This window comes from Hylobates moloch, unplaced genomic scaffold (assembly GCF_009828535.3).
Source record: "Hylobates moloch isolate HMO894 unplaced genomic scaffold, HMol_V3 SCAFFOLD_11, whole genome shotgun sequence".
NCBI classification, from domain to species: Eukaryota; Metazoa; Chordata; class Mammalia; order Primates; family Hylobatidae; genus Hylobates; species Hylobates moloch.
Genome location: NW_026652286.1, coordinates 25049810 through 25074383, shown reverse-complemented (window position 1 = coordinate 25074383; position 24574 = coordinate 25049810). Strand labels below are relative to the sequence as shown.

At 37.4% G+C, this 24574-nt stretch overlaps 2 protein-coding genes across 3 annotated transcripts in view; one reads left to right on the top strand and one right to left on the bottom strand.

The window, feature by feature from the left end:
* Positions 1-1687: 1687 nt before the first annotated feature.
* On the bottom strand, positions 1688-5022 carry FANCF (FA complementation group F). The gene has a single exon (XM_032166395.2). The coding sequence runs from the start codon at positions 5002-5004 to the stop codon at positions 3880-3882; it is 1125 nt and encodes a 374-aa protein (XP_032022286.1). The 5' UTR covers positions 5005-5022; the 3' UTR covers positions 1688-3879.
* The window catches only part of GAS2 (growth arrest specific 2), a 162543-nt gene continuing 142853 nt past the window's right edge, over positions 4885-24574 (top strand). The window contains exons 1-2 of one of the 2 annotated variants that reach the window (XM_032166398.2): positions 4918-5453; positions 7686-7824. The gene's annotated coding sequence lies outside the window, so the exon portion shown is untranslated. Of the gene's footprint in view, positions 5454-7685; positions 7825-24574 lie in introns of both variants that reach the window. The other variant, XM_032166397.2, reaches the window with a different exon arrangement.

Sequence of the window (24574 nt, the reverse complement as noted above, 5' to 3'; positions counted from 1 at the left end):
TTAGGAGAAAAAAAGCCAAATAAGACTTTTTTAAAAATCACTGAAATTTGAAACCAATTGACAGCTTAAACCTCAGATCAGACAGAATTACCAAGACTACACCAATACTACCTAGGGTTATAGGCAATGTTGATGACATAAGACATCCCAAGCAGTGTTCATAAGAGAAAGGTGTATTCCTCTCTTATATTAACAGGACAAGCTAGGTAGGTGGGCTCTGTTTTGCCATTCTGTACATGTGACTTCATCTTTGGGTCTACAGCAATTGTCCCAGTCATCTTCAGCCATATGATTCAAGATAGCAGCAAACTAGCAGCAAATTAACTTTCTAGCCCATTAAAAGGGAGAAGCAGAGCATTAAGGGCAAATAATTTCAGATTTCTAGGGAATGAATATTAAGTTGTACATATCACTTCTGCTTATATAAACGTAACCAAAACCTAGCATTATGGCCACATGTAACTGCAGGAGAAATTGGGAAATTTACTCTCTATCTGGGTGGCCATTTTCAGCTAAAAGCTGGTGGTAGGCTAAAATGAAGATGGGGAAATTGATCTTGGGATATAACAGCAGTTTCCAAAGCAAAATAGAATGATATGGAGATAGAAACTGGGACAGAGAGGTTACATGATATGAGTAGTGTGAGAAGATCTAATATAGACCCGATTGAAGTGACAGGAATGATTTTAAAAAGTGGAAGAAAGGAAATATTGGGGAAAAACGGCTGGAAATTTTTCAAAATAAAGAAAAACACATATCCACACATAAGTGAAACACAACATAAAACAAGCAAGAAAAACAGAAATTTACAATTAGATATTCTGAAGTGACTATAGATACTGAAAACGGGACCACCTTAAAATAAACAGAAAGAAGAAATCACTTACACAAGAACCACAAGTAGACGAATAGCTTTCTTATCAACAATGGGAACCAGAAGAGTTAATATCTTTAACATGTTAACCTGAAATCAGGAACACAGCAAAACTGCCTTCCAACAACATCAACAAGGAACGATCTTTGTAAATAAAAACAGAGTGAGTTTACCACCAAGAGAACTTCTCCAAGGGAATTTGAGGTACAATCATGGGAAACAAAATTGTTAAACCAAAACACTGGATAATAACTTGAGAGTTTATAGATAAGAGATCAGGGTTAAAGTTTCCTAAGGTCCATAGTAGCATTAAGAAGGAGGGTTAAGATACTAATATTAGATATTTTTAAGTTAAATATGGTAAGTTTTGAGAGTAAAAGTATGGGTATAGAATTAACATCCTAACTGGTAGAGGGGAAAATATCATGAAATACGAAGGCAAACAAATATTTAGTCAATTAAAGAACTGAGAAGTGAAACATAGAGAAATCAAAGGAAGTGGAAAGCACAAAATAGGATAGCAGGAAAAAGTCCAATCATATAGTGTTAATATATGACAATGATAATAGAAAAAAATAGACTTTAAAGCAGAAAAGCAGTCACTACAAACAAAAGGTTCAATTCATTAAGATGATATAACAATTCTATATTTGTTTGCATGTCATAAAATTGCTCAAAATACCTAAGATGATAATTGATAAAATTTCCTGAAACAGTGTTGCAATGGGATATTAAAATAGTGCTCCCTCATTTCATAGGACATAGGGGAAAAAATACAAAATAAGTATTTCTAGATTTTATAAAGAAGTTATCAAATATTCTCCTATTTTTATACTCTTCCTCTCACTTTTTTCTCTCTCAGTGTATGCATAGATTCCTAATCTTTTCAAGCCCTTAAGAGAAAGCACATAAAGCTCTAATGCTGGTTCCATTTATTCAAACACTGTAAGTATCTACCATATGCTGGACACTGTGCTAGGCTCCTGGAAACAAAATAAATAACAGATACGGCTTCCACTTTCATGTTGCTCTTGTTTATACCCTTGGGCATTTTATTTAATCTTTTAGCTTATATTCATAAGAATACAGTTTTGGTGTGAAGATTAAATAAGATTATGTATGTAATGAACATATGGAGACTAAAATAACAGAATAATAAATGGTAAGTGTAAAATAGATTTTCAAATGTTATTTAAGTCTATTGTCAATCTTTATAATTTTATTGTAAATCACAGTGTGAGATACAGCTGCAAAAATATAGGGAAGTAAGTTCACAAACTGTTATTTTTCTAAAGCTAAAGCTAATATTAGGCCTTGCTATGGTAGAAATCTTCACTGGGTTGTTTCTTAAAAAAAATAAATTCATGCAACTGACAGGAGCAATTGTCTTTATTCTTGCATTAATGATAAATGTAATCTGCAAGATGGCCTTCATGGATTAGAAAAAGGAATCAGACCACAGGGAAAAAGAAATTGCTGGTTTTCACTCAAGATTATCTAGAAAAGTGTACTGACTACTGGATAATAGTTTACCTCTGGGTTGTACCACAGAATGAGTAATTCTACAAGATTATACAACTCTTTTTCTACAAGATTACACAACTCGTATTGTTTTTATTCCATTCCGGAATTAGAAATTAACTTTCTAAATACCATTTTTTTTTTTTCTCCAAAAAAATCCTCTTACCAGAGAACCTGGATATGGACAAAAATATCTTGATTGCTGTAAAGTTCTCTCTCCCTAGTAAAAATGAATAAATTGCCCTTAAGTTTGGTTATTGGAAATCACTATCAGCTGTGGAACACCCAGGTAAACTAACACAACTAGGTTCCTACACACAAAACAAATATTCAAAATGTTTCCACAGGGCAGCCATCAAGGGAGAAATAAGGAAATTTAACCATTTTAGTCTAAACACTTCATTTACATATAAGGCAACTGTGGCCCCAAGGTTGTGATTTATTAACCTAGTTAACGGCAGAAGCTGCACTAAAACCTGGATCTTCTACTTAAAATGTTTGTTTTGGCCGGGCGCGGTGGCTCACGCCTGTAATCCCAGCACTTTGGCAGGCCAAGGCGGGTGGATCACGAGGTCAGGAGTTTGAGACCAGCCTGGCCAGCATGGTGAAACCCCATCTCTACTAAAAATACAAAAAATTAGCCGGGCATGGTGGTGTGCGCCTGTAATCCCAGCTACTTGGGAGGCTGAGTCAAAATTGCATGAACCTGGGAGGCACAGGTTGCAGTGAGCAGTGATCACACCACTGCACTCCAGCCTGGGTGACAGAGCGAGACTCCATCTCAAAAAAAAAAAGTTTGATTCTTTTATCATCAAGCATTAATTTAATATCCAAAGGCATATATTTGTATTTACTGTGCTTTAAACATTTGTCTGTGTGTCAGTGCTTTAAAGGGACATACTATGTGGTGATTCGTTATCAAAGTAAGAATTTGCAGAAAATGAGAAACAAACTTTCTGAACAATACAATTTTAATGAATATTAAGGCTGGTTAATGGTTAGAATACTAGGTTAACAAGGCCAAACTCCAGAGAGGCCAAAAGCTTTTCAAACCAATATTCCTGACACTACCACATATTGGTTGGTTAAAGAAAACTCTTCACTACTGAGGGAGGGAAAGAAAACCTAGAAAAATAAACCATACTAAAAGAAAAAGGGTATTTTGTTTGTCACTTTAAAGCTGCTTTTTCTTTGAACGGTACACATATTTTCAACATTCTTACAAATGGGCCTTCTATTAAAAAGCAAACTATTGCTAATTCCATGGCTTTAAGTGGAGTACTTCCAATCACTTCCTCTATCCAGAAAATCCACGACACCACATGCCAGTTACTTTGCATATTTATAATTGTGTAATAAACTATTCAAAATTAGCATCTAAAATAATTATACTTTGGACACACGAAAGCATATATTTGGTGAGAACATTGTAATTTTCATGTAACTATACAGTCTATATTCAAGTAATAATAACACAGCGTTGCCTATACAGAACTGAGGCCTGGGCTGAGACCCAAAACTTGTCTTTTCCTGAATGCCCCACTACGAAGAGCTAATAAGAGGTCTGTCCAGATGCTAAGACCAGGTACTTCAAAATCTCCATCCTGCGCTTTACAGGCCTCCAGGGCAGTTAGAACTTTATCTTTCAGAGGTGGAGGGGCCTGACAGAGGCTTTGAAACCTATCGTGCAACTCCTCCCAGGGCACATCTTGGGACTCAGTTCCAACCCAAATGCCTTTCTGAAGGTCATAGTGCAAACGTTGACCCCAGTCTGTTAGCAGACCTAGATAGACAGGAGACAGCGCTGGGTGGCGGCTAATCACTAAAGTCAAAAGCCCGGCTGGGAGGGCACGACAAAAGGCAGCAAAGACTTCCGAATTCCCCAGAAGCCAGTGGACTAGCACTTGGCTCCCCTCTCCAGGTGATTTGTGGATGCTGGGTTCCAACTCTTCTTGGAGCCGAGGAGACAAAGGCGGCTGCAACAGCGCCACCGCTATCACCTTCAGGAAGTTGTTCTGAGGCAAGCGCTCCCACAGGCTGCTGAGAAACCTGGCGGGACGCTCCGCTTCGGCCTTCCCCACCTCCTGCAGACGCTCCAGCAGCAGCTCCGCCTGGGTCTTCATCAGAGAGTCCTCCTGGAGATTTGGGTTCTCTCTATAGCCGTTGAAGCGCAGCATGTGCACCGCGGAGCGGCGGCGGGCAAGGCGGGCCAGGCTCTCTTGGAGCGGCTCCTCATCGGCGTCCCGGACGCCCGGGCCCGGAAAGAGTTGCTGCACCAGGTGGTAACGAGCGGCATCCCCGAGGGCCCGGTTCTCCAGCAGGCGCAGAGAGAGCAGGACATCACAGTGACCGAGGGCCTGGAAGTTCGCTATTCCCGGAACTGGACCCCGCCCAAAGCCGCCCTCTTGCCGCCACTGATTGTGCAGCCGCCGCTCCAGAGCCGTGCGAATGGGGCCACGCCGACCAAAGCGCCGATGGATGTGGCGCAGGTAGCGCGCCCACTGCAGGGCCCGGCGCACGGTGAGGGGGTCCCAGGTGCTGACGTGGGTAGTGGTTGAGACCGCCAGAAGCTCGGAAAAGCGATCCAGGTGCTGCAGAAGGGACTCCATGAGGTACGTGGCCCTACTTCCGCTTTCACCTTGGAGACGGCGACTCTCTGCGTACTGATTGGGACATCCGTGAAATGATACGCCTCTCTGCAATGCTATTGGCCGAAGTCCATGTCAATCTCCCAGCGTCTTTATCCGTGTTCCTTGACTCTGGGCAACTTGAAAGCCCTAATACTTTTACTTTCGCCACACAAAGATTCTTCTTAGTGCAGGGAGAGCAGATGTAGGGCATCCTACTGAGAATTTCCGGAACCATATGCGAGATGATGCCAGTCATGAACGTCTCCGCTTTGGAAATATCCTTAAGTAGAAATTTTCTGAGCTTCGCCTAAAACTAGAATCTGTGTTGAGGTTTTTCAAAATTAAGTAACGCCAGAGACATACTGTGACGTGAGGAAACGCTCTTAAATGAAATTTTAAGATCTATTTGAGAAACATGTACTAAAAAGGTACTGACCTCCTATTAATGCCGGGCACTATGCTGAATTCTGGGCCTTCACATTGTCCTTCGATTATTAGAACTGAAGCCCAGATTATTTGAAACAAAAAATAATCTTCAATAATTTATTAAAACTTGCAAAGGAACAAAATTTTACTTCACAATTGTACATTTCGTTTTCGTAATTTTTAGGACAAAATAGCTTAATTGACTCTTCTGTCACACAAATAATCAGCTGAAGAAAATGGCATTTAAGAGCATGGAACAATAATAAATGTTTGATTAAAAACTGTGAGAAGAGAGTAGGGAGGAGAAGGTCCTATGTCGCTCATTGATGCACTTAACAAACATTTGTCAACTCCTAGGAGTTGCATTGTATACCAAATGCACAACAATTCTTACTAAAGTTGATAATTTTCATTTATTTGAGCTGAATTTCATTCCAGTCCTAAAGACGCAGCCAAAACTGGGGGGAAGGTGTTTTGTTTTGTACTTTAACAAAAAGGGGAAGAGAAATTTAAAAGAGGGGAAGAATCATTTTTCATTTATTAAGATAAGCATTCCTACACCTTTTAGAAAATAAAGCAGTCATGTGCATGCTGTTAATTCAGCTTTATGCATTTATTTATTTATTTTGAAACGGAGTCTCATTCTGTCGCCCAGGTGCGGCCAATTTTTATATTTTTAGTAGAGACGGGATTTCACCTTGTTGGCCAGGCTGGTCTCGAATTCCTGACCTCAAGTGATCCTCCCGTCTCGGCCTCCCAAAGTGCTGGGATTACAGGCGTGTACCACCGCGCCCGGCTATTATTTGATTCTGGAGTGCAGTGGCGCGATCTCGGCTCACTGCAAGCTCCGCCTACCGGGTTCACGCCATTTTCCGGCCTCAGCCTCCCCTAGTAGCTGGGACTACAGGTGCCCGTGACCACACCTGGCTAATTTTTTATATTTTTGGTAGAGACGGGGTTCACCGTGTTATCCAGGATGGTCTCAATCTCCTGACCTTGTGATCCGCCCGCCTCGGCCTCCCAAAGTGCTGGGATTACAGGCGTGAGCCACTGTGCCCGGCCTATTACTTGATTTTTATTAGTTATCTCAAACTCTTATTTGGTCCTGATATTGTTATTTTATTTTATCGTAAGGATACTATGAACCTTAAAATTCTTCTTCTTGGCTACTAGAAACTTGGAACCAAATGTGCAGCCTGCCTTTAGCAAATGTACAGGCATCACTAATTCATTTATTTATTCTTATATTGAACACCTATTATGATATATAGTATGAAGTGCTACCGATTTAGTAGTAAAATAAATGCAGTCCTAGCATGAGTGGAGAAGTTCATCTTGTACCATTTAAGAGAGACAGTAAATGAATAACCTCAAATGTGATAGGAGGATGAAATTGAGTAGGGTCACCAAGTCTTAGGTGACAGGAAAGTCTCATTAATTACTGACTTTTCAGGCCAGGGGCAGTGGCTTACGCCTGTAATCCCAGCACTCTGGGGGGCCGAGCCAAGGCAAGTGGATCACCTTAGGTCAGGAGTTCGAGACCAGCCTGGCCAACATGGCAAAACTCTGTCTCTACTGAAAAAAAGAAAAAAATTAGCTGGGCATGGCGGTGCACATCTGTGATCCTAGCTAATTGGGAGGCTGAGACAGGAGAATAGCTTGAACCCGGGAGGTGGAGGTTACGGTGAACTGAGATCCGAGATCGGGCCACTGCACTGCACTCCAGCCTGGGTGACAGAGCAAGACTCCATCTCAAAAAAAAAAAAAAAAGGAAAAAAAAAGAAAAGAAACTGAGTTTTCAGTTGAAAGTTCAAAGCTGAGTAGCTGAGTGTTGAGAGGAGCCTTCAAGGCTACAGGAATCCTTAATTTTTTTGCAGGTGTCTGAGTTGAAAGAACCAGGCCTATTTAAGGAGGTGGAAAAATCCAAAAAAGCTTTGATTCACAATGGGGATGACAGTGTATGGCAAGAATTATGCAGCTTAACTTTACCTTCATACCTTTCTACTTATCTATTTAAATCTTGATATTAAATTCTTCCTTGAGCATAGTAATGTATAAACTCCTACATATTTCAGATTAGTCTATTTTCATTAAATAAAATGTCTATGAAGTTTCCCCCTCTAGAAGAAAGAAAAGCCTAGGATTTTAACCTATATTCTTGAGGCAGGGTGGGGAGGGATACAAAAACTTAATTATAATGCTAAGCAGATTTTATATATTTTGAAAATTTTAAGAATGTTGCTGTGAGAGGCTAGATATAAACTGACAGGAGAGTTCTGGGAAGACTACAGAGGACTGATACTTGATTTAGGCCTCAAAGTGTTTGAACAATCATGGAACAGAAGAAAATCCAAGTGAGAGAAATAATATAAGGTAAAATATATGAGAACACAAATGTGTGTACTGTGTGCGATGAATACCGAGAACAATCTCCCTCCTCTTGGTTTTGATCCCCAAATTCCTGGGATACAGTAAATTGGGAAAGAAAAAGACCAAATTTCAGCAGATTTTATTTTTATTTATTTTGATTTTTTCTCTTCTTTGATGACATTTTCAAATATTGTAGCTCGTAAAACTTTTTTGTCCTCTTTTCATTGCTGTAATAGAATTTTTTTTCTTTTTTGTTTATTTTTATTTCAATAGCTTTAAGGGTACAAGTGGATTTTGGTTACTTGGATGAATTTTATTGTGGTGAAGCCTGAGATTTTAGTTTACCCTTTAACTGAGTAATGTACGTTGTACCCAACATGTAGATTTTTATCCCTCATCCCATCCCACCTCCCCTGCTTCCAGGTTTCCAGTGTCCATTATACCACTCTGTCTGCCTTTGCATACCCATAGCTTAGCTCCCACTTACAAGTGAGAACATGCAGTGTTAGGTTTTCCATTCCTGAGTTACTTCACTTAGAATAATGGCCTCCAGTTCCACCTAAGTGGCTGCAAAATATATTATTTCATTCTTTTTATAGCTGAATAGTATTCCATGGTATGTGTGTGTGTGCGTATGTATGCGTGTGTACATATATATATATATATATATAACTTTTTTATTCACTTTTCAATTGATGGGCCCTTAATGTTGGTTCTGTATCTTTGCAATTGTGAATTGTGCTGTGATAAACATATACATGCAAGTGTCTTTCTGATATAATGACTTCTTTTCTTTGGGGTAGATACTCAGTAGTGGGATTGCTGGATCAAATGTAGCTCTACATTTAGTTATTTGAGACGTCTCCATACTGTTTTCATAGAGGTTGTACTGGTTTGCATTCCCACCAACAGTGTATAAGCATTGCCTTTTCACCACATCCATACCAGCATCTATTGTTTTTTGACTTTTTAATAATGACCATTCTGGCCAGGGTAAGATAGTACCCTTTTCCATAGCGGTTGTACTGGTTTGGATTCCCACCCACAGTGTATAAGCATTCCCTTTTCACTACATCCGTGCCAACGTCTATTGTTCTTCAACTTTTTAATAATGACCATTCTGGCTGGGGTAAGGTGGTGTCCCATTGTGGTTTTAATTTGCATTTCCCTGATAATTAGTGATGTTGAGCATTTTTTCATATATTTGTTGGCCATTTCTGTATCTTCTCTTGAGAAATGTGTATTCATGTCATTTGCTCACTTCTTAATGGGATTATTGTTTTTTTTTTCTTGCTGGTTTGTGTGAGTTCCTTATAGATTCTAGATATTTGTCCTTTATCTAATGTATATTTTGCAAATATTTTCTCCTGTTCTGTGAGTTGTCTGTTTGCTCTGATGAATATTTCGTTTCCTGTGCAGAAGCTCTTCAGTTTAATTAGGTCTCACTTATTTATTTTTGTTTTTGCTGCATTTGCTTTTGGGATCTTAGTCATGAATCTTTGCCTCAGTCAATGTCCAGAAGAGTTTTTCCTAAGTTTTCTTCTAGAATTTTTATGGTTTCAGGTCTTAAATGTATGTCTTTAATACATCTTGAGTTGATTTTTCTTAAATGATGAGAGATAGGGATCCAGTTTCATTCTTCTATGTAGGGCTATCCAGTTTTCCCCACACCATTTTTTTTTTATTATACTTTAAGTTCTAGGGTACATGTGCACAACGTGCAGGTTTGTTACATATGTATACATGTGCCATGTTGGTGTGCTGCACCCATTAACTCGTCATTTACATTAGGTATATTTCCTAATGCTTTCTCTCCACCCTTCCCCCACCCCACAACAGGCCCCGGTGTGTGATGTTCCCCTTCCTGTGTCCAAGTGTTCTCATTGTTCAATTCCCATCTATGAGTAAGAACATGTGATGTTTGGTTTTTTGTTCTTGTGATAGTTTGCTGAGAATGATGGTTTCCAGCTTCATCCATGTGCCTACAAATACCATTCAGGACATAGGCATGGGCAAGTACTTCATGTCTAAAACACCAAAAGCAATGGCAACAAAAGCCAAAATTGACAAATGAGATCTAATTAAACTAAGGAGCTTCTGCACAGCAAAAGAAACTACCATCAGAGTGAATAGGCAACCTACAGAATGGGAGAAAATTTTTGCAGTCCACTCATCTGACAAAGGGCTAATATCCAGAATCTACAAAGAATTCCCCACATGATTAAATAAGGTGTCCTTTTCCCAATTTATGTTTTTGTATGCTTTGTCAAAGATCAGTTGGTTGTAAGTATTTGGCTTTATTTCTGAGTTCTCTATTCTCTTCCATTGGTCTATGTATCTACTTTTATACTAGTGTCATGTTGCTTTGCTTACTACAGCCTTGTAGAATTTGATGTCGAGTAATGTGATGCCTCTAGATTTGTTCTTTTTGCTTAGGATTGCTTTGGCTGGTTTTTGGTTCCATATGAATGTTATGATTGCTTGTTCTAATTCTGTGAAAGATAATGTTATTATTTTAATAGGAATTGCATTGAATCTGTGTATTGCTTTGGGCCGTATGGTCATTATCATAATATTGATTCTTCCAGGTCATGAGCATGATGTGTATTTCCATTTGTTTGTGTCATCTATGATATCTTTCAGCAGTGTTTTGTAGTTCTCCTTGTAGAGATCTTTCCTCTCCTTTGTTAAGTAAATTCCTAGGTGTTTTATTTTTCTGCAGCTACTGTAGAAGGGATTGAGTTCTTGATTTTATTCTCAGCTTGGACACTATTGGTGTAAAGCAGTGTACATTGCGTTTGTAACCTGAGACTTTACTAAATTCATTTATCAAATCTAGGAGTCTTTTGGAGAAGTCTTTGGGGTTTCCTAGGTATATTATCACATCATCAGCAAACAGAGATAGTTTGACTCCTTTTTTTCCAATTTGGGTGCCCTTTATTTATTTATTATTTCTCTTGATTGAGTGCTCTGGCTAGGACTTCCAATGCTGTGTTGAACAGAGGTGATGAAAGTGGACATCTTTGTCTCGTTCCAATTCTTAGGGGGAATGCTTCGACATGAATGTTGGCTGTGGGTTTGTTATATATGACTTTTATTATTTTGAGGTATGTTTTCTCTATGCCCAGTTTGTTGAGGTTTATGTCATAAAGGGATGCTGGATTTTATTGATTGCTTTATCTGCATCTATTGAGATAATCGTATGGCTATTGTTTTAATTCTGTTTGTGTGATGAACCACATTTTTTGACTTGCATATGTTGAGCCATTGATTCATCCCTGGGATGAATACCACTTGATCAAGATGAATTATCTTTTTGATGTGCTATTGGATTCAGTTTTCTAGTATTTTGTTGAATATTTTTGCATCTGTGTTCATCAGAGATATTGGTCTGTTATTTTCCTTTTTTTTATGTCTTTTCCTGGCTTGGTTTCAGGGTGATACTGTCTTCATATGAAATAGGGAGGATTCCCTCTTTCTCAGTCTTTTGCAATAGTTTCAGTAGGATTGTTACCAGTTCTTTGAATATCTGGTAAAATTTGGCTGTGAATCCATCTGGCCCTGGACTTTTTTTTTTTTTTTTGACAAATTTTGTATTACTGATTCAATCTCACTGCTTATGATTGGCTTATTCAGGATTTTAATATCTTCATGATTCAATCTAGGAGGGTTGTGTGTTTCCAGAAATGTAATAATAATTATATTATTTACATTTAAATGTAAATTAATTTATATTTATATATTATTCATATATGTAAACTATATATTTATGTATAAATTATATATATTTTATATATATATTTGAAGCCCAAAGCTGCCACAGATACCTCCTTCCCCAAACCAAGAAAATCTCAGAATCACAAATAAAAATTGGATTAAGACAGACCTTAAACAAAACCTGTTTAGAATTATGTAACCTTACATATATTCCCAAACAGTTTTTCTTTTTCCAGTTTCAGTTTTACTTTCTGTTGCTTTCATCTAAATGCACCCAACTAATATAAGCCCTTTAGAATACTGTGGGGTGCAAATACTCAATGAACATTGGTTATTGTTGTTATTGGTATTATATAAGCCTCCAAAGTATATATCTTCCCATGTCTTCTCCCTATTCCACCACTTCCAAATATAAAAGAGCAACCACTAACATCTTTATGGGCTGTGGTGGAGGAAATGTTATAGAAGACACAATTTGCTGCTGCAACATGTACTCTTCGTCCTGAGAGGTTCCTAATAAAATCTTGTCCAGTGGAATATTAAGACTTGAAAACCTGAGTTGATTTCATTCTCTACATTGGATCTAATTTTTGCTGTTATTATTACAATTTTTTTTTTTTTTTTTTTGAGACAGACTCTCACTGTATTGCCCAGGCTGGAGTGCAGTGGTGTGATCTCGGCTCACTGCAGCCTTTGTCTCCCAGGTTCAAGCGATTCTCCTGCCTCAGCCTCCCAAGTAGCTAGGATTACAGGCACCTGGCACCACACCCGGCTAATTTTTGTGTTTTTAGTGGAGACAGAGTTTTACCATGTTGGCCAGGTTGGTCTGGAACTCCTGACCTCAAACGATCCTCCTGCCTCAGCCTCTCAAAGTGCTGGGATTACAGGCATAAGCCACAGCACCTGGCTTGTTATTATTTTAAGATGTGCAAGAAATTATAGGACACTATGCAACTGATGGACCAATGAAAACAAGTTACTCTGATGTTTTATTTTTACTCTGAACAATATTATATTCAAGGACATGCACACCAGTTACAGCTGTCTGCTTGATGAAATATTTCTTTATATGAACAAGTAGAATTGGACTCCACATCTTCAGACAAGGCAGTCATGGAGGGTTTTTTCCTCATCCAGAAATCTACTTTTTGGGAAATTTTTTGATCTATTGGCAATCACTCTGAGGGCAAATATTATAGGTAGTGATTATACTGATCCCAACTCCACTCCACTACTTCAGTCAAGTCAGGGATAAGGGTAGGTCTTTTTATATACTTTAGTAGCAACTATAAAGAGCAAGCTGGATCAATTTTTTTTATAGAGGTTTCTAGTAGAAACTTTGCAAACATGTTTCCCATGTTTGTGGCGTTGCTAACTATCTTTCTGGAAAAAAGCATTCCATATTGCTATAGTTTGAATGTCCTCTCCAAAACTCATGTGAAATTTAATTGCCAATATAATAGTATTGGAAGGGAAGGCTGTTAACAGGTGATTAAGTCACGCAGGCTTTGTCCTCATATGATATTGAGTAAATGGTTAGTTAGCCCAGGAGTAGGTTTCAGATGAAAATAAGTATAGATTGATTTCCTCTCTCTCTTGCTGTCTTTCACCATGTGTTGCCTTCTGCTATGTTTTGAAGCAGCAAGAAGGTCCTCACCTTGGACTCCCCAGCCTCCATGAGCCAAATAAATACCCTTTCTTTCTAAATTACCAGTCTGTGGTATTCTGTTATAGCAGCAGAAAATGGACTGAAACATAGATCTTAGTGGTATTTACTTGTAAAATCACGATTTCTTCATTTCATTGGTTTCCCTTACAAAAGGGGAAAATCGTCAAATGAATTGTAATGGATAGAAGACTTTATGCGTGTAAAATCTGATGATTAGGTTTTCAGTCTTGCATCCTGTGATATTATAACTATTCCCTGATCAAACTGTAAACACCATACTAAATCTTAAAAAGTATTAAATTTATATTTTAATGGGGAAAACACACTAGGTTTACCTTTCCTACCATTAGAATTATTGTCAGTAGGCCATAATATACTGTAACTAGACAAAATTTTTTCTGGGTCCTGAGCATTCTACTTAGTGTACAGCAGAAACGGTTACAAGTGTATGACTGAGATATTGATCTCCTTTGCCTTTGGGGCATATGAATGAGGCCTGGGAAGTGGCTGTCATTACTGAGATGGAAAGAGGTCTGATAATCCATCCTGTGGTCTTCTTTAGATATTCATTACCACTTGGACACCTATACACTAGCTAGAATGGGCATACATTGTAATCCATCATAGACAAAGGGCCCATGAAGTTAGTGGAAGAATTTCAGATGTCCAAGAAGGACATAACAGAACCTAATGAATTCAGAGGAAGGTCGTGGAGGAGGAATTAAAAGATAGAGTTTCCTTGCGGGCACAGATCTAAATGTTGCCCACAAATCTGTTTTCACAAATTTGAGATACCTCTTTTTAGTTGCAGTGGGTGTGGCTTTAAGTGGCCTTAGAGCCAGCAGCAGAAAGACCGTAACATGTAACAATAGATGTAACAATGCATGTATATTCTACAAATTAGAGCTTCGTCAACACTTTGAAATTTGTGATATGGAAAATGTTGTTTGAATTTAAAATTTATTTGCATCATCATAGTAATGTTTAACATTTTATTGCCTTAAGGATAGAAAAGAGCTTTTATTTAAATATAATTTCATTTCTTATAAACTTTGAATGGCTTTATTGACATTCACAAAATAATTTTACTTATTTTATCAACAACATTTCTCCATGAGAGTCAATGGAGATTCTCAAGAATATAAAGAGAACTTGTTTAAAAGTCTTGATCAGGAATTGCAACTGACCATTTCAAACATAAAAGCCAATGTGAAAAAATTGCATTCATGAAGCAAGCTTAATTTCTCTTAAAAAATGAGAATTTTAAATGTTAGGAATTTTTATATAAATTGAATATTTAATCACCTGTATTCATATTATCATACAAAGCAAGTGCAAAAGAAATTTTTTCACCACGTATGTATATATGCCTTTTAAATGCTCTTTGGTTGACTGCCTATTCTTTGGTCTGAAAAAGTTTGTGAATTACTGCTCTAACATAGGGATTCTAACACAATTAGCTAAGAAAAGGGGGCAAAAGAGAGGGCATTGTGATTCAAATTAGTGGGTCCTAACTTTGTGTAAATAGGACTGGGAGAAAGTAAATTAGTTAGTTAATCTCCATCTGTTTTTCCCTCTTAGCTTCATTTGTTTCTTCCATTTTTCCCCCTCCTCTGCGCAGAGGAGTGAACTGAGCTTTACTGACTGTTTGAGGCCTCCTTCCCTTGCACTCTGGCTTTTTTTTGAATTGACCAAGGGGAAGCATTAGCAAGCAGTCAGAAGGACTGAAGGAGGGAGATTAAGGATCTTTATTCCCCTGGTCTCTGCTAAGGTTCCAGGATTCTGGTTCTTCCTTTATATATATATGTATATATATATGTGTATATATATATATATGTATATATATGTGTGTGTGTATATATATATGTATATATATGTATATATATGTGTGTATGTATATATATATGTATATATATATTTCTTTATATATACTTTATTATACTTTAAGTTCTAGGGTACATGTGCACAATGTGCAGGTTTGTTACATACATATACATGCGCCATGTTGGTGTGCTGCACCCATTAACTCATCATTTACATTAGGTACATCTCCTAATGCTATCCCTCCCCCCCTCCCCCCACCCCACGACAGGCCCTTCTAGAAGTCCTGTAAGATGTCCCCAAGATTGAGGTAACACATATTATTCCTTGCAACTGTAGGGGCCTCCTGATGTTGCTAATTCCTAGCTGCTGTAACACACCTTTTTGATTCCCTTAACCCTATCCATACTTCTGTAAATATTACTCTATTAAATTGTCTTCAAAATCCCTGCTGAATGTGCTTTTGATTCCTGCCAGGAGTTTGACACAGTTGCCTGAACTATCAGCCATTCTTATAATTAATATAAGTTAGTGAGTCATAATATTATCAATCAGTGTGTTTTCAGAAAGTGATGAGCAGTCTAATACAGTGATTCCCAAATACCTGTCATTGCCATATACTGTTGCCGATCTATGACCAAGTCATCATTGTTACAGTAATAAATGAAAAATATATGACAGAACAATGTGAAGTGTTTTCATAAAAGTAATTAATTAAATTGAAGGGGAAAAGCATTTCTTATAGTGTGGGAAATGGTGGAAATATTTGTAGATGGACCAAGATTGTGAAGACATTAGAATACCTTGCTAAGGAAGAGAGTGTGTGTTCAATTGAGCTTCCAATTTTATTGAGAATTTTGAAGCGCAAGGATTATAAGAGTATATCTGTTATAAAGCAATGTAGAGAACTGATTACCACTAGCTGGAACAACTGAATACAGATAGAGGATCACTGGAAAAATATTACAACAGTCCTCATGAGCAAAATGATGGCTCACTACAGCAGTGGCAGAGGAAATATTAGGAAGTCTTGACAGGATAGTGTTCAGATTTGAAAATTTTCATGAAGAATCGACAAATCTTAATGGAGAGAAGATTGAGAAAGACTATTCTGCATTTTCTCATTTACGTGATTGGGTGAAGCCTCTTTACCTCTGGAATTGAATTAGTATTAATTTAGACTGATGCCAGTAATTAGGAAAAAGAAAACAAAATTCATAGCAGAACATTGACTCAGTGGAAATTCTTATAAACTTGTTTTTTATTTTTTATTTTTTATTTTTTTGGGACGGAGTCTCACTCTGTCGCCCAGGCTGGAGTGCAGTGGCACGATCTTGGCTCACTGCAAGCTCCGCCTCCCGGGTTCTTGCCATTCTCCTGCCTCAGCCTCCCGAGTAGCTGGAACTACAGGTACCCGCCACCACACCCGGCTAATTTTTTTTTTTTTTTTTTTTTTGAGGGAAAGACTTTTTCTGTCACCCACGCTAGTGGGCGGTGGCGCGATCTCGGCTCACTGCAAGCTCCGCCTCCCGGGTTCACGCCATTCTCCTGCCTCAGCCTCTCCGAGTAGCTGGGACTACAGGCGCCCGCCACCACGGCCGGCTAATTTTTTGTATTTTTAGTAGAGACGGGGTTTCACCATGGTCTCGATCTTCTGACCTCGTGATCCGCCCGCCTCCGCCTCCCAAAGTGCTGGGATTACAAGCGTGAGCCACCGCGCCCGGCTAAACTTGTTTTTTAATCAGACTACTGTCGTTCCTCACACTCTTTAAGAGCCCCTGGATAAGAAAATTATAGAATATAATAGATAATTAGTGGATAATAAGGTATGCACAAAATGTCCAGAAGACATCTGGATTATTTTAAATCAGCAATTGATACCAGCTGAAAGCTTATTTTATTTTGTCAATATCTTGTAATTATGTTAAAAATGACATATCTGAGCATTTACACGGAATGTAAAGAACAAGATAGTTCTATCCACTAAAAAAAATGATTTTATGTTCTAGCTAAATTATCAATATGTTTTATAGGTATACGATAATGTGGAAACTTATCTATAAATTATTCTAGACCCATTGTCTGCTCTGTAGTTGGGTTCAAACTCAGGAAGGAAAAGGATGTAAAAACAGCGGCAAGACCAACATCTGCGTAGCATTTCGTTCTCTTACTCTTGAGTTTAAGAGACTTTCACGACTTCTTATTGCTGAGTGCATAGAGTCTAAGGTCCTATGTATGTTTCTATTTTTATGTTTTTGCTCCACTTTATCTTTTTGGTTTTGCTTTCTAACTTTTTTTTCTAAATAACTTTATATAATAAAGTTCAAATAAATGAATAATGGGAAAAGTATAAAAAGTCTCCAGCTTTGGTTGGTTGGTTTTATTAACTCATGAGCTTTAAAGGCAGATAGACTTGGTTCAAAGTCTACCAGACAACATCTTGAATTCATGAGAGATGAGTTATTAAAAACATGGATTAAAATATAGAAAAGGAAGAATTTAAACAAGAAATTATCCTCTTCCTTAAATAATCATCAGTTCAATGCCCAGAATCTGAGCATTTAATTTGAAACCTCTTGGATTACTAATATTCGGAAACTACTTAAATACTTGAGTTAGTCCCACTGGAAGGGGCTTCTATGACTTTTACCATTTTTACATGTTTGCCACTGCTTGGACATCTGTTTTGAAAAAAAAAATATATAGAAGGGACAACAATGGCAATCGTATTAACAGAAATTATTTTGAAACTACCTATTAATACACAGATCACACACGTATCTTCTGTAGTATGTGTGTATTTGTGTAGTAATAAATGGGAAGAACTTACTAAGCAGATATTTGAACTAAATAAACTAAATTTATTTTTAAGACTTCATTTTTCTTTTACAATTGATGATTTTTTTCTGATGTTCAAACCACAAAGAAAAAAAATATGGACCGGGCTCTGTTTTTACCTTTGAATAAGAAGTTGCATTTCATATAGAAGAGCTCTATAATAATGTCTGGATGCCTTTATTTTTATCCAACGGTTATCAGCATATTGCTATATAAGTACCTGCCAGGAAGGACATTTTTTTTCTGCTTCAATAACTGTTTAAGTGTCTGTTGTTCCCATTTTCAAATCTCCAAAACTTTTATGTGAATTCTTTCAGCATATTTTTTTCATTATTTCTCAACCTCCTTTTTTTCTGGATGGCTGAAGTTTCCAGACATACAACCCAAAATGTCTTAAGAGAATTAATATAAAAAAGCTAAGAAAATGGAAAGCAAAGAAAAATACACATGTACATTATCTGCATGTAGATATGTAAACTGATTTTTAATTTCCTTTAAAGGATAATAGATGAATCTAAATTTTTTATTACTCTTTCACTAAGCAGCAATTATGATGTAAAAGGTATCAGGAAATTTCATTTTTTAAAATTACTTCCAGACGTAATCTGAGTTCTTAGATTGGGTTAGTCTGTTAATATCATTAATGTCAAGGAGCATTTTCCCCAGAGCTCCCTAGCATTTCAAAATAAACTGGCTGAAATAAGCCAAATAAGTGATTTTTTAAAAAATTGCAATATCACAGAGGCATTTTGTTAGAATGCAAAAATTCTTTCCAGTATTGTTTTTATCAGTTAATTACCAAGTATAAAGGGAGGCTTTACAGAGAATATTCTATCAGATTTGAGGGAACCACTCTAAGGGAATAGAGAGATATTTGAAGTCAAAACTACTATAGCTTACATTTCTGTTCCTTTTATTCTTTTGAACAGATTAATAAATGCTATAATTTCTGAATTTGCATATATTATTTAAACAGATACATTGAGTGAAAGCTCCTACTTGTTGATTCTGTTTGGTTTTCATTTTTGAGACAGAGTCTCGCTCTGTCACCCAGGCTGCAGTGCAGTGGCATGATCTCAGCTAACTGCAACCCTCCACCTCCCAGGTTCAAATGATTCTCATGCTTCATCCTCCCAAGTAGCTGGGACTATAGGCATGCATCACCACGCCTGGATAAATTTTTGTATTTTCAGTAGCGATAGGGTTTCGCCACGTTGGCCAGGCTACTCTTGAACCCCTGGGCTCAAAGTGATCTGCCTGCCTAAGCCTCCCAAAGTGCTGAGATTACAGGCATGAGCCACCACTACCAGCTGCCTATTTCTTGTTATCTTAGAATAAAATGTGTCTTCACCTTCCCTCTTGTTGACATAACTAGAATTTTCTGTCTTATTGATGCTGTACATAGAGGAGAATTACACAACGGAGCAGTATCATTGTTACCAGGATGATGGTTGTACCTGGATCCATTCAAAGACGTTTTGTATTCCATAGCCAATTCTGCATATCATAAAATGCCAGGAGTTTAGAACAAGTCTAAATTATTGAGAGAATTGTAGGGTAGAAAGAGGAAAGCAGTGAGAATAATAAAGGCAAGATTAAAAATATGTATATATGGCCAGGTGCGGTGGCTCACACCTGTAATCCCAGCACTTTGGGAGGCCAAGATGGGCAGGTCACGAGGTAAGGAGATTAAGACCATCCTGGCCAACATGGTAAAACCCTGTCTCTACTAAAAATACAAAAATTAGCCGGGCGTGGTAGCATGCGCCTGTAGTTCCAGCTACTCAGGAGGCTGAGGCACTAGAATCGCTTGAACCCGGGAGGCAGAGGCTGCAGTGAGCCGAAATTGTGCCACTGCACTCCAGCCCGGGTGACAGAGTGAAACTGTCTTAAAAAAAAAAAAAAAAAAAAAATATATATATATATATATATACACACACACACACACACACACACACACACACACATATATATATACATGTAAAATATATTTATATCAGGCTAAATTTGTTTATTTAGTGGGAAATATTGAGAAAATTTTCAGAGAGCTGTTGTTCTAAATAATATTCTTATTAAAATATTACAAAATTAGGCATCACAGTCAATGATATAATTCCAAACAAATAAAGAATGTCAAATTTTATAGTGAAAATTTTTGTTAGTCAAAATTGTAAATTTTGAATTGTGCCATTATACATTTTTTCTAGTTCAGATAAAGTTTTCTGTCTTGGTGTTCTTAGTTGCAAAAAGCAGTATTTGTTTTCTTTTCTTTTTTTTTTGAGACGGAGTTTCACTCTTGTTGCCCAGGCTGGAGTGCAATGGCATGATCTCGGCTCACTGCAACCTCTGCCTCCCGAGTTCAAGCCATTCTCCTGCCGCAGCCTCCCGAGTAGCTGGGATTACAGGCGTGCACCACCACTCCCGGCTAATTTTGTATTTTTAGTAGAGACGGGGTTTCTCCATGTTGGTCAGGCTGGTCTCGAACTCCTGACCTCAGGTAATCCAACTGCCTCGGCTTCACAGAGTGCTGGGATTACAGGCGTCTTTATTTACTGAGAAAAAACAATTTGGTTTTCCTGTCTTCTGCTCAACCAGGAGAATATCATGTAATATCTGTAATTCTGTATAATGAGAAATTATTAAGGGAAATGCTGTTCTTCTCTAGCTCTCTGATGTGATAATTTCAATTAGTTTGTTTACAGATTATAGTTACAAAAAGGAGGTTAATTTAATTTTAGCAGAATGACTTGATGTCTTTACAGTGTGCTTTAGGATGAATTTACCTTTTATTGCCTATACTGGCTGCCAAATTTTCCCTTTTTATGCTCTACAATTTAGAGTACACCAAATCGCACTTGAGTTCTAGCATTCCAAATATTTTCAGCTTTAAATCTATCTATGTGTTTTTGAATTTTGTAATCTCATTTGGTATATAACCAAGGAACATAAACTATGATACCCAGATGACAGGGAGTTGTAAGGACTTCTGACAACATTAAAGGAAATATGCAACTGAAACTTTTAAAACAAAAATCTATTTTGAGAAAGGCACGGTATTTAGAAACAAAGAGCCATATGACATTTGCCTCTGTTAAATTGTATTTTTATGGCATTTCTTTTAAAACTTAATCCAGAAACCAAAAACCTACTTCATACACCATCCAGGGTAAATGGCTTAGTTAAGTGGTATTGACACACAGCTTGCTTTATCATTCTTATAAACTTCTCTCCCTCCCTCCCTCCGTCTTCCTTCTTTCTTTTCTTCTCAATTGCACTCTTTCTTTCTTTCTTTTCTTTCTCTCTTTCTCCTTCCTTCCTTCCTTCCTTCCTTCCTTCCTTCCTTCCTTCCTTCCTCACTTCCTTCCTTCCTCCCTCCTTTCTTTCCTCCTCTCCTCTCCTCCTGCTTTTCCTTCCCCTTATGTACACTCATTTGCTTCTATATATGGTCGGAATAAGACTCCTCGACATTGCAGAATACAAATATTCTCACATATAAGTACTCAGAAAAAAAGAGAGCTGTTATCATTTAGTGTATAGGAAGAATTTAAACAAGAACTGTGCCTCAGGCAAGTTACTTAACTTTTTATTAGATAATTACATTTCGTTGTGAGGACTCAGTGAAATGTTTGCCAGGCACCTAGCACAGTGACTAGTACATTATCTATGTACAGTTAATATTAACAAGTAGCAAAATAGCGTAAATAGCAAATATGTTGAAAAAGGTATCAAGAAACTTTCTTGTTTTTAATCACTTCCAGATCTATATGAAGACTGGAAGATGAAAAAATAATGTGAGCAGGATCCATTTGGGAAATAATCCATTTATTCTTTCAATCAATACTTTCAAACCTGTACTATATGCTATACTATGCTCTAGTGATATAATAATGAATAAAATAGAGTCTGCATTAGCAAGACCTAGTCTAAGAGAAAAGAAACTTCAAATGGTGAACAGTCACAGTTAGGATTGAGACAATAGGTGTGGCAGTTTTAAACATGGCTTCAGAATTATTTGACACTCCTTGTCTGGAGAGAATGGACTTGTGACTGATTTGATCAATAGAGCATAATAAAACACATGTGTTGTGGCTTCTGAGGCAAAAATCCCAAAAGGCCATGCAGCTTCCACTCTATTCTACTCACTCTTAGGGCCCTCCTTTAACGATGCTTTCTCTGGGAACCCAGCCTCTATAATGTAAGAAAATCAAGTCACATGAGAAGGCTCAGTCATCCCACACCAGGCACCAGAATGACAAAGCCCCCAAATTATTTTGATTCTTGAATGTTCAGGTTTTCCCACCTGACACCCCAGGCACTGTGGACTAGGTATAAGCTATCCCTGCAATACAGTGCTTTGTCTGATTCATCTGATAGAATCCATGAGCAAAATAACTTTGTTGTTTTTTTACATCATTAATTCTGGGATGGTTTATTTCACAATAGTAACTGGAGCATTAGGTGACACTTGAATAGGAGTGCTTAATTCAAAACTAGGCTAAAGAATGTGAGGTCATTATCACTTAATGGTCCAGGGATATTTTTAAACCCCTCTAGTTGAAATTATTTAAATAATTTTTTCCTTCCTTCCTTGCCTCCCTCCCTCCTTCCCTGCCTCCCTCCCTCCCTCCCTCTCTTCCTTCTTTCCTTTTCTTTTCTTTTTTTTTTTGTTTTGCTCCATCACCTAGGCTGGACTGCAGTGGTGCAATCATGGCTCACTGCAGCCTTGACCTCCTTGGCTCAAGCAATACTCCCACCTTAGCCTCCTGAGAGGTTGGGACTACGGGCATGTGCAAAAATGCCTGGCTAACTTTTTAAAGTTTTAGAGACACAGGGTCTTGCTATTTTGCCCGGGCTGATCTTCAACTCCCAGGCTAAAGTAATCCTCCCACTTTGGTCTCCCAAAGTGATAGAATTACAAATGTAAGCCATCATGCTTGAACTGTTTTAAGTAAGAATAAAATGACATGCAAGAACTCATAGGTCCAAATGACAATGAATAATGAATAATATAAAAGTTACTTATTATTTATCTGATAAAGGATATATTCCTTGCCCAGGTAGTATCTCCCTGAAATTTTATTATAAAACTAAAAGAGCATAAAGAGTTATGGTTAACTTGGAGCTACATACTAGTCTTCATGATTAGAAAATGAAAATTTTCATCAAAGAAAAAAATATGTAGTGTGTGATGCTTAAACCTGAATTAATAACCAAATCTGTCAGAAAATTGAATGGCAACCTTAATTTCACTATTAACAGTCCAAACGTCTTAAAATGGTGTTCAAAACCACCTTAAACCTGATCAGAGCCTCCTCTCTCTCTCTCCCTACTGCCCTTCATCTTCTGAACTCCTAAGCTCTTCAGACTGTCTGTCCTTTTCTGAAGACTGTAGATTTTCAGGCCTCTGGGCCAGGGCTCAATCACTTACCTTATCCTGACAGGGCCGCTGAACCTTGGCGCCTACCCTGATTCCCAGAGGCATACCTATCTTGCCTGTCTTTGCTCTCCTATGCAATGTCGTCTCTATTTATATGTAGCAATGATTTGATTCTGCATTATGTTAGTTCTTCAGATGTTTGTTTCCTTCACCAATAGAAAATTCTTCAAGGACAATATTCTGTCTAATTCATCTTGTATTCCCACAATGCCCATTTTAGGTACTCAATAAAGAGTTCATAAATGTTTAAAAACAATATATAAAAAAAGGAAGCATTCCAAAAACATTATCAGAATCTCCATCTACTCTTCACTGATTCAAAAACTTGATCCAAGTATTTGAAAAACAAGAACAAAAACAAAAATCAGTGCACTTTGTGAAGTCATAAACTTCATATTGTGGAAATTGCCAATTTTCTTTGGAAAAAATTAGTGTCTCTATTCATGAAGACATCTGTATAGTTCCTACACATAATTTGGTTCCACTTATAAAATCTGCTCTCAAAAAAAAATTAATGTACGATTTGGCAGGGCTCACAAATGTCTCCTCATTCAGCAAACAAACCAAACCATAAGATGTAAATAATATTCTTCCTTCATACAGAGCCTACCTTTATTTCTTTACTTTCTATGTGTCTAGATGGGCCTGAAAATTAGTACAATATTTAAGTATTAGTACATGAGATTTTATCAATTATTAAATAGTTCTGAGGAAGAATGTTAAGCAAACATTTTGTCTATAGTATGTTTTTATACTTCCTGTTCCTAGTGGGTCATGCATTCTTCCACTATTTCATAGAAATATTCTCATTTACTAAAACATAAAAATATCTTTATGGGTGGTGTCATGTTGTCTGAGTAAAACTGTGGACCAAATTTATTCACGAACAAAGGACTAAAATGTTTTAAAACAAATTGGATTTTTAAATTTCAGTCATATCTATAATTTCTACAGATCTTAAAACCACAGCATATACTAGTTGCTGATGTCTCTTTTAATTCTTGGCTTATATTTTGGGGGCTTAAACTTGGCTATGTTTTCTGAAACCTGAAACTTTTCATCATCTCCTTCTGAGTTGCAGCAACATATGTCATTAATGAAGGGAGTTGGGTAACTTCCTTTGCTATTGTTCTTAAATCAACACATGACAGATACCAACACCAATTAGAGAGATCTGCCTAAGGCACAGAATGTTGAAAAAGATATCTGTTGAATGAAAGAGGGTTGATGTAAGAAAAGAAAAAATAGTACAAAATTGTGTGAAGGATAAA

Bases quoted from the DNA above. Each gene is read 5' to 3' on its own strand.
- FANCF (XM_032166395.2), bottom strand. From the start codon at position 5,004: ATGGAGTCCCTTCTGCAGCACCTGGATCGCTTTTCCGAGCTTCTGGCG.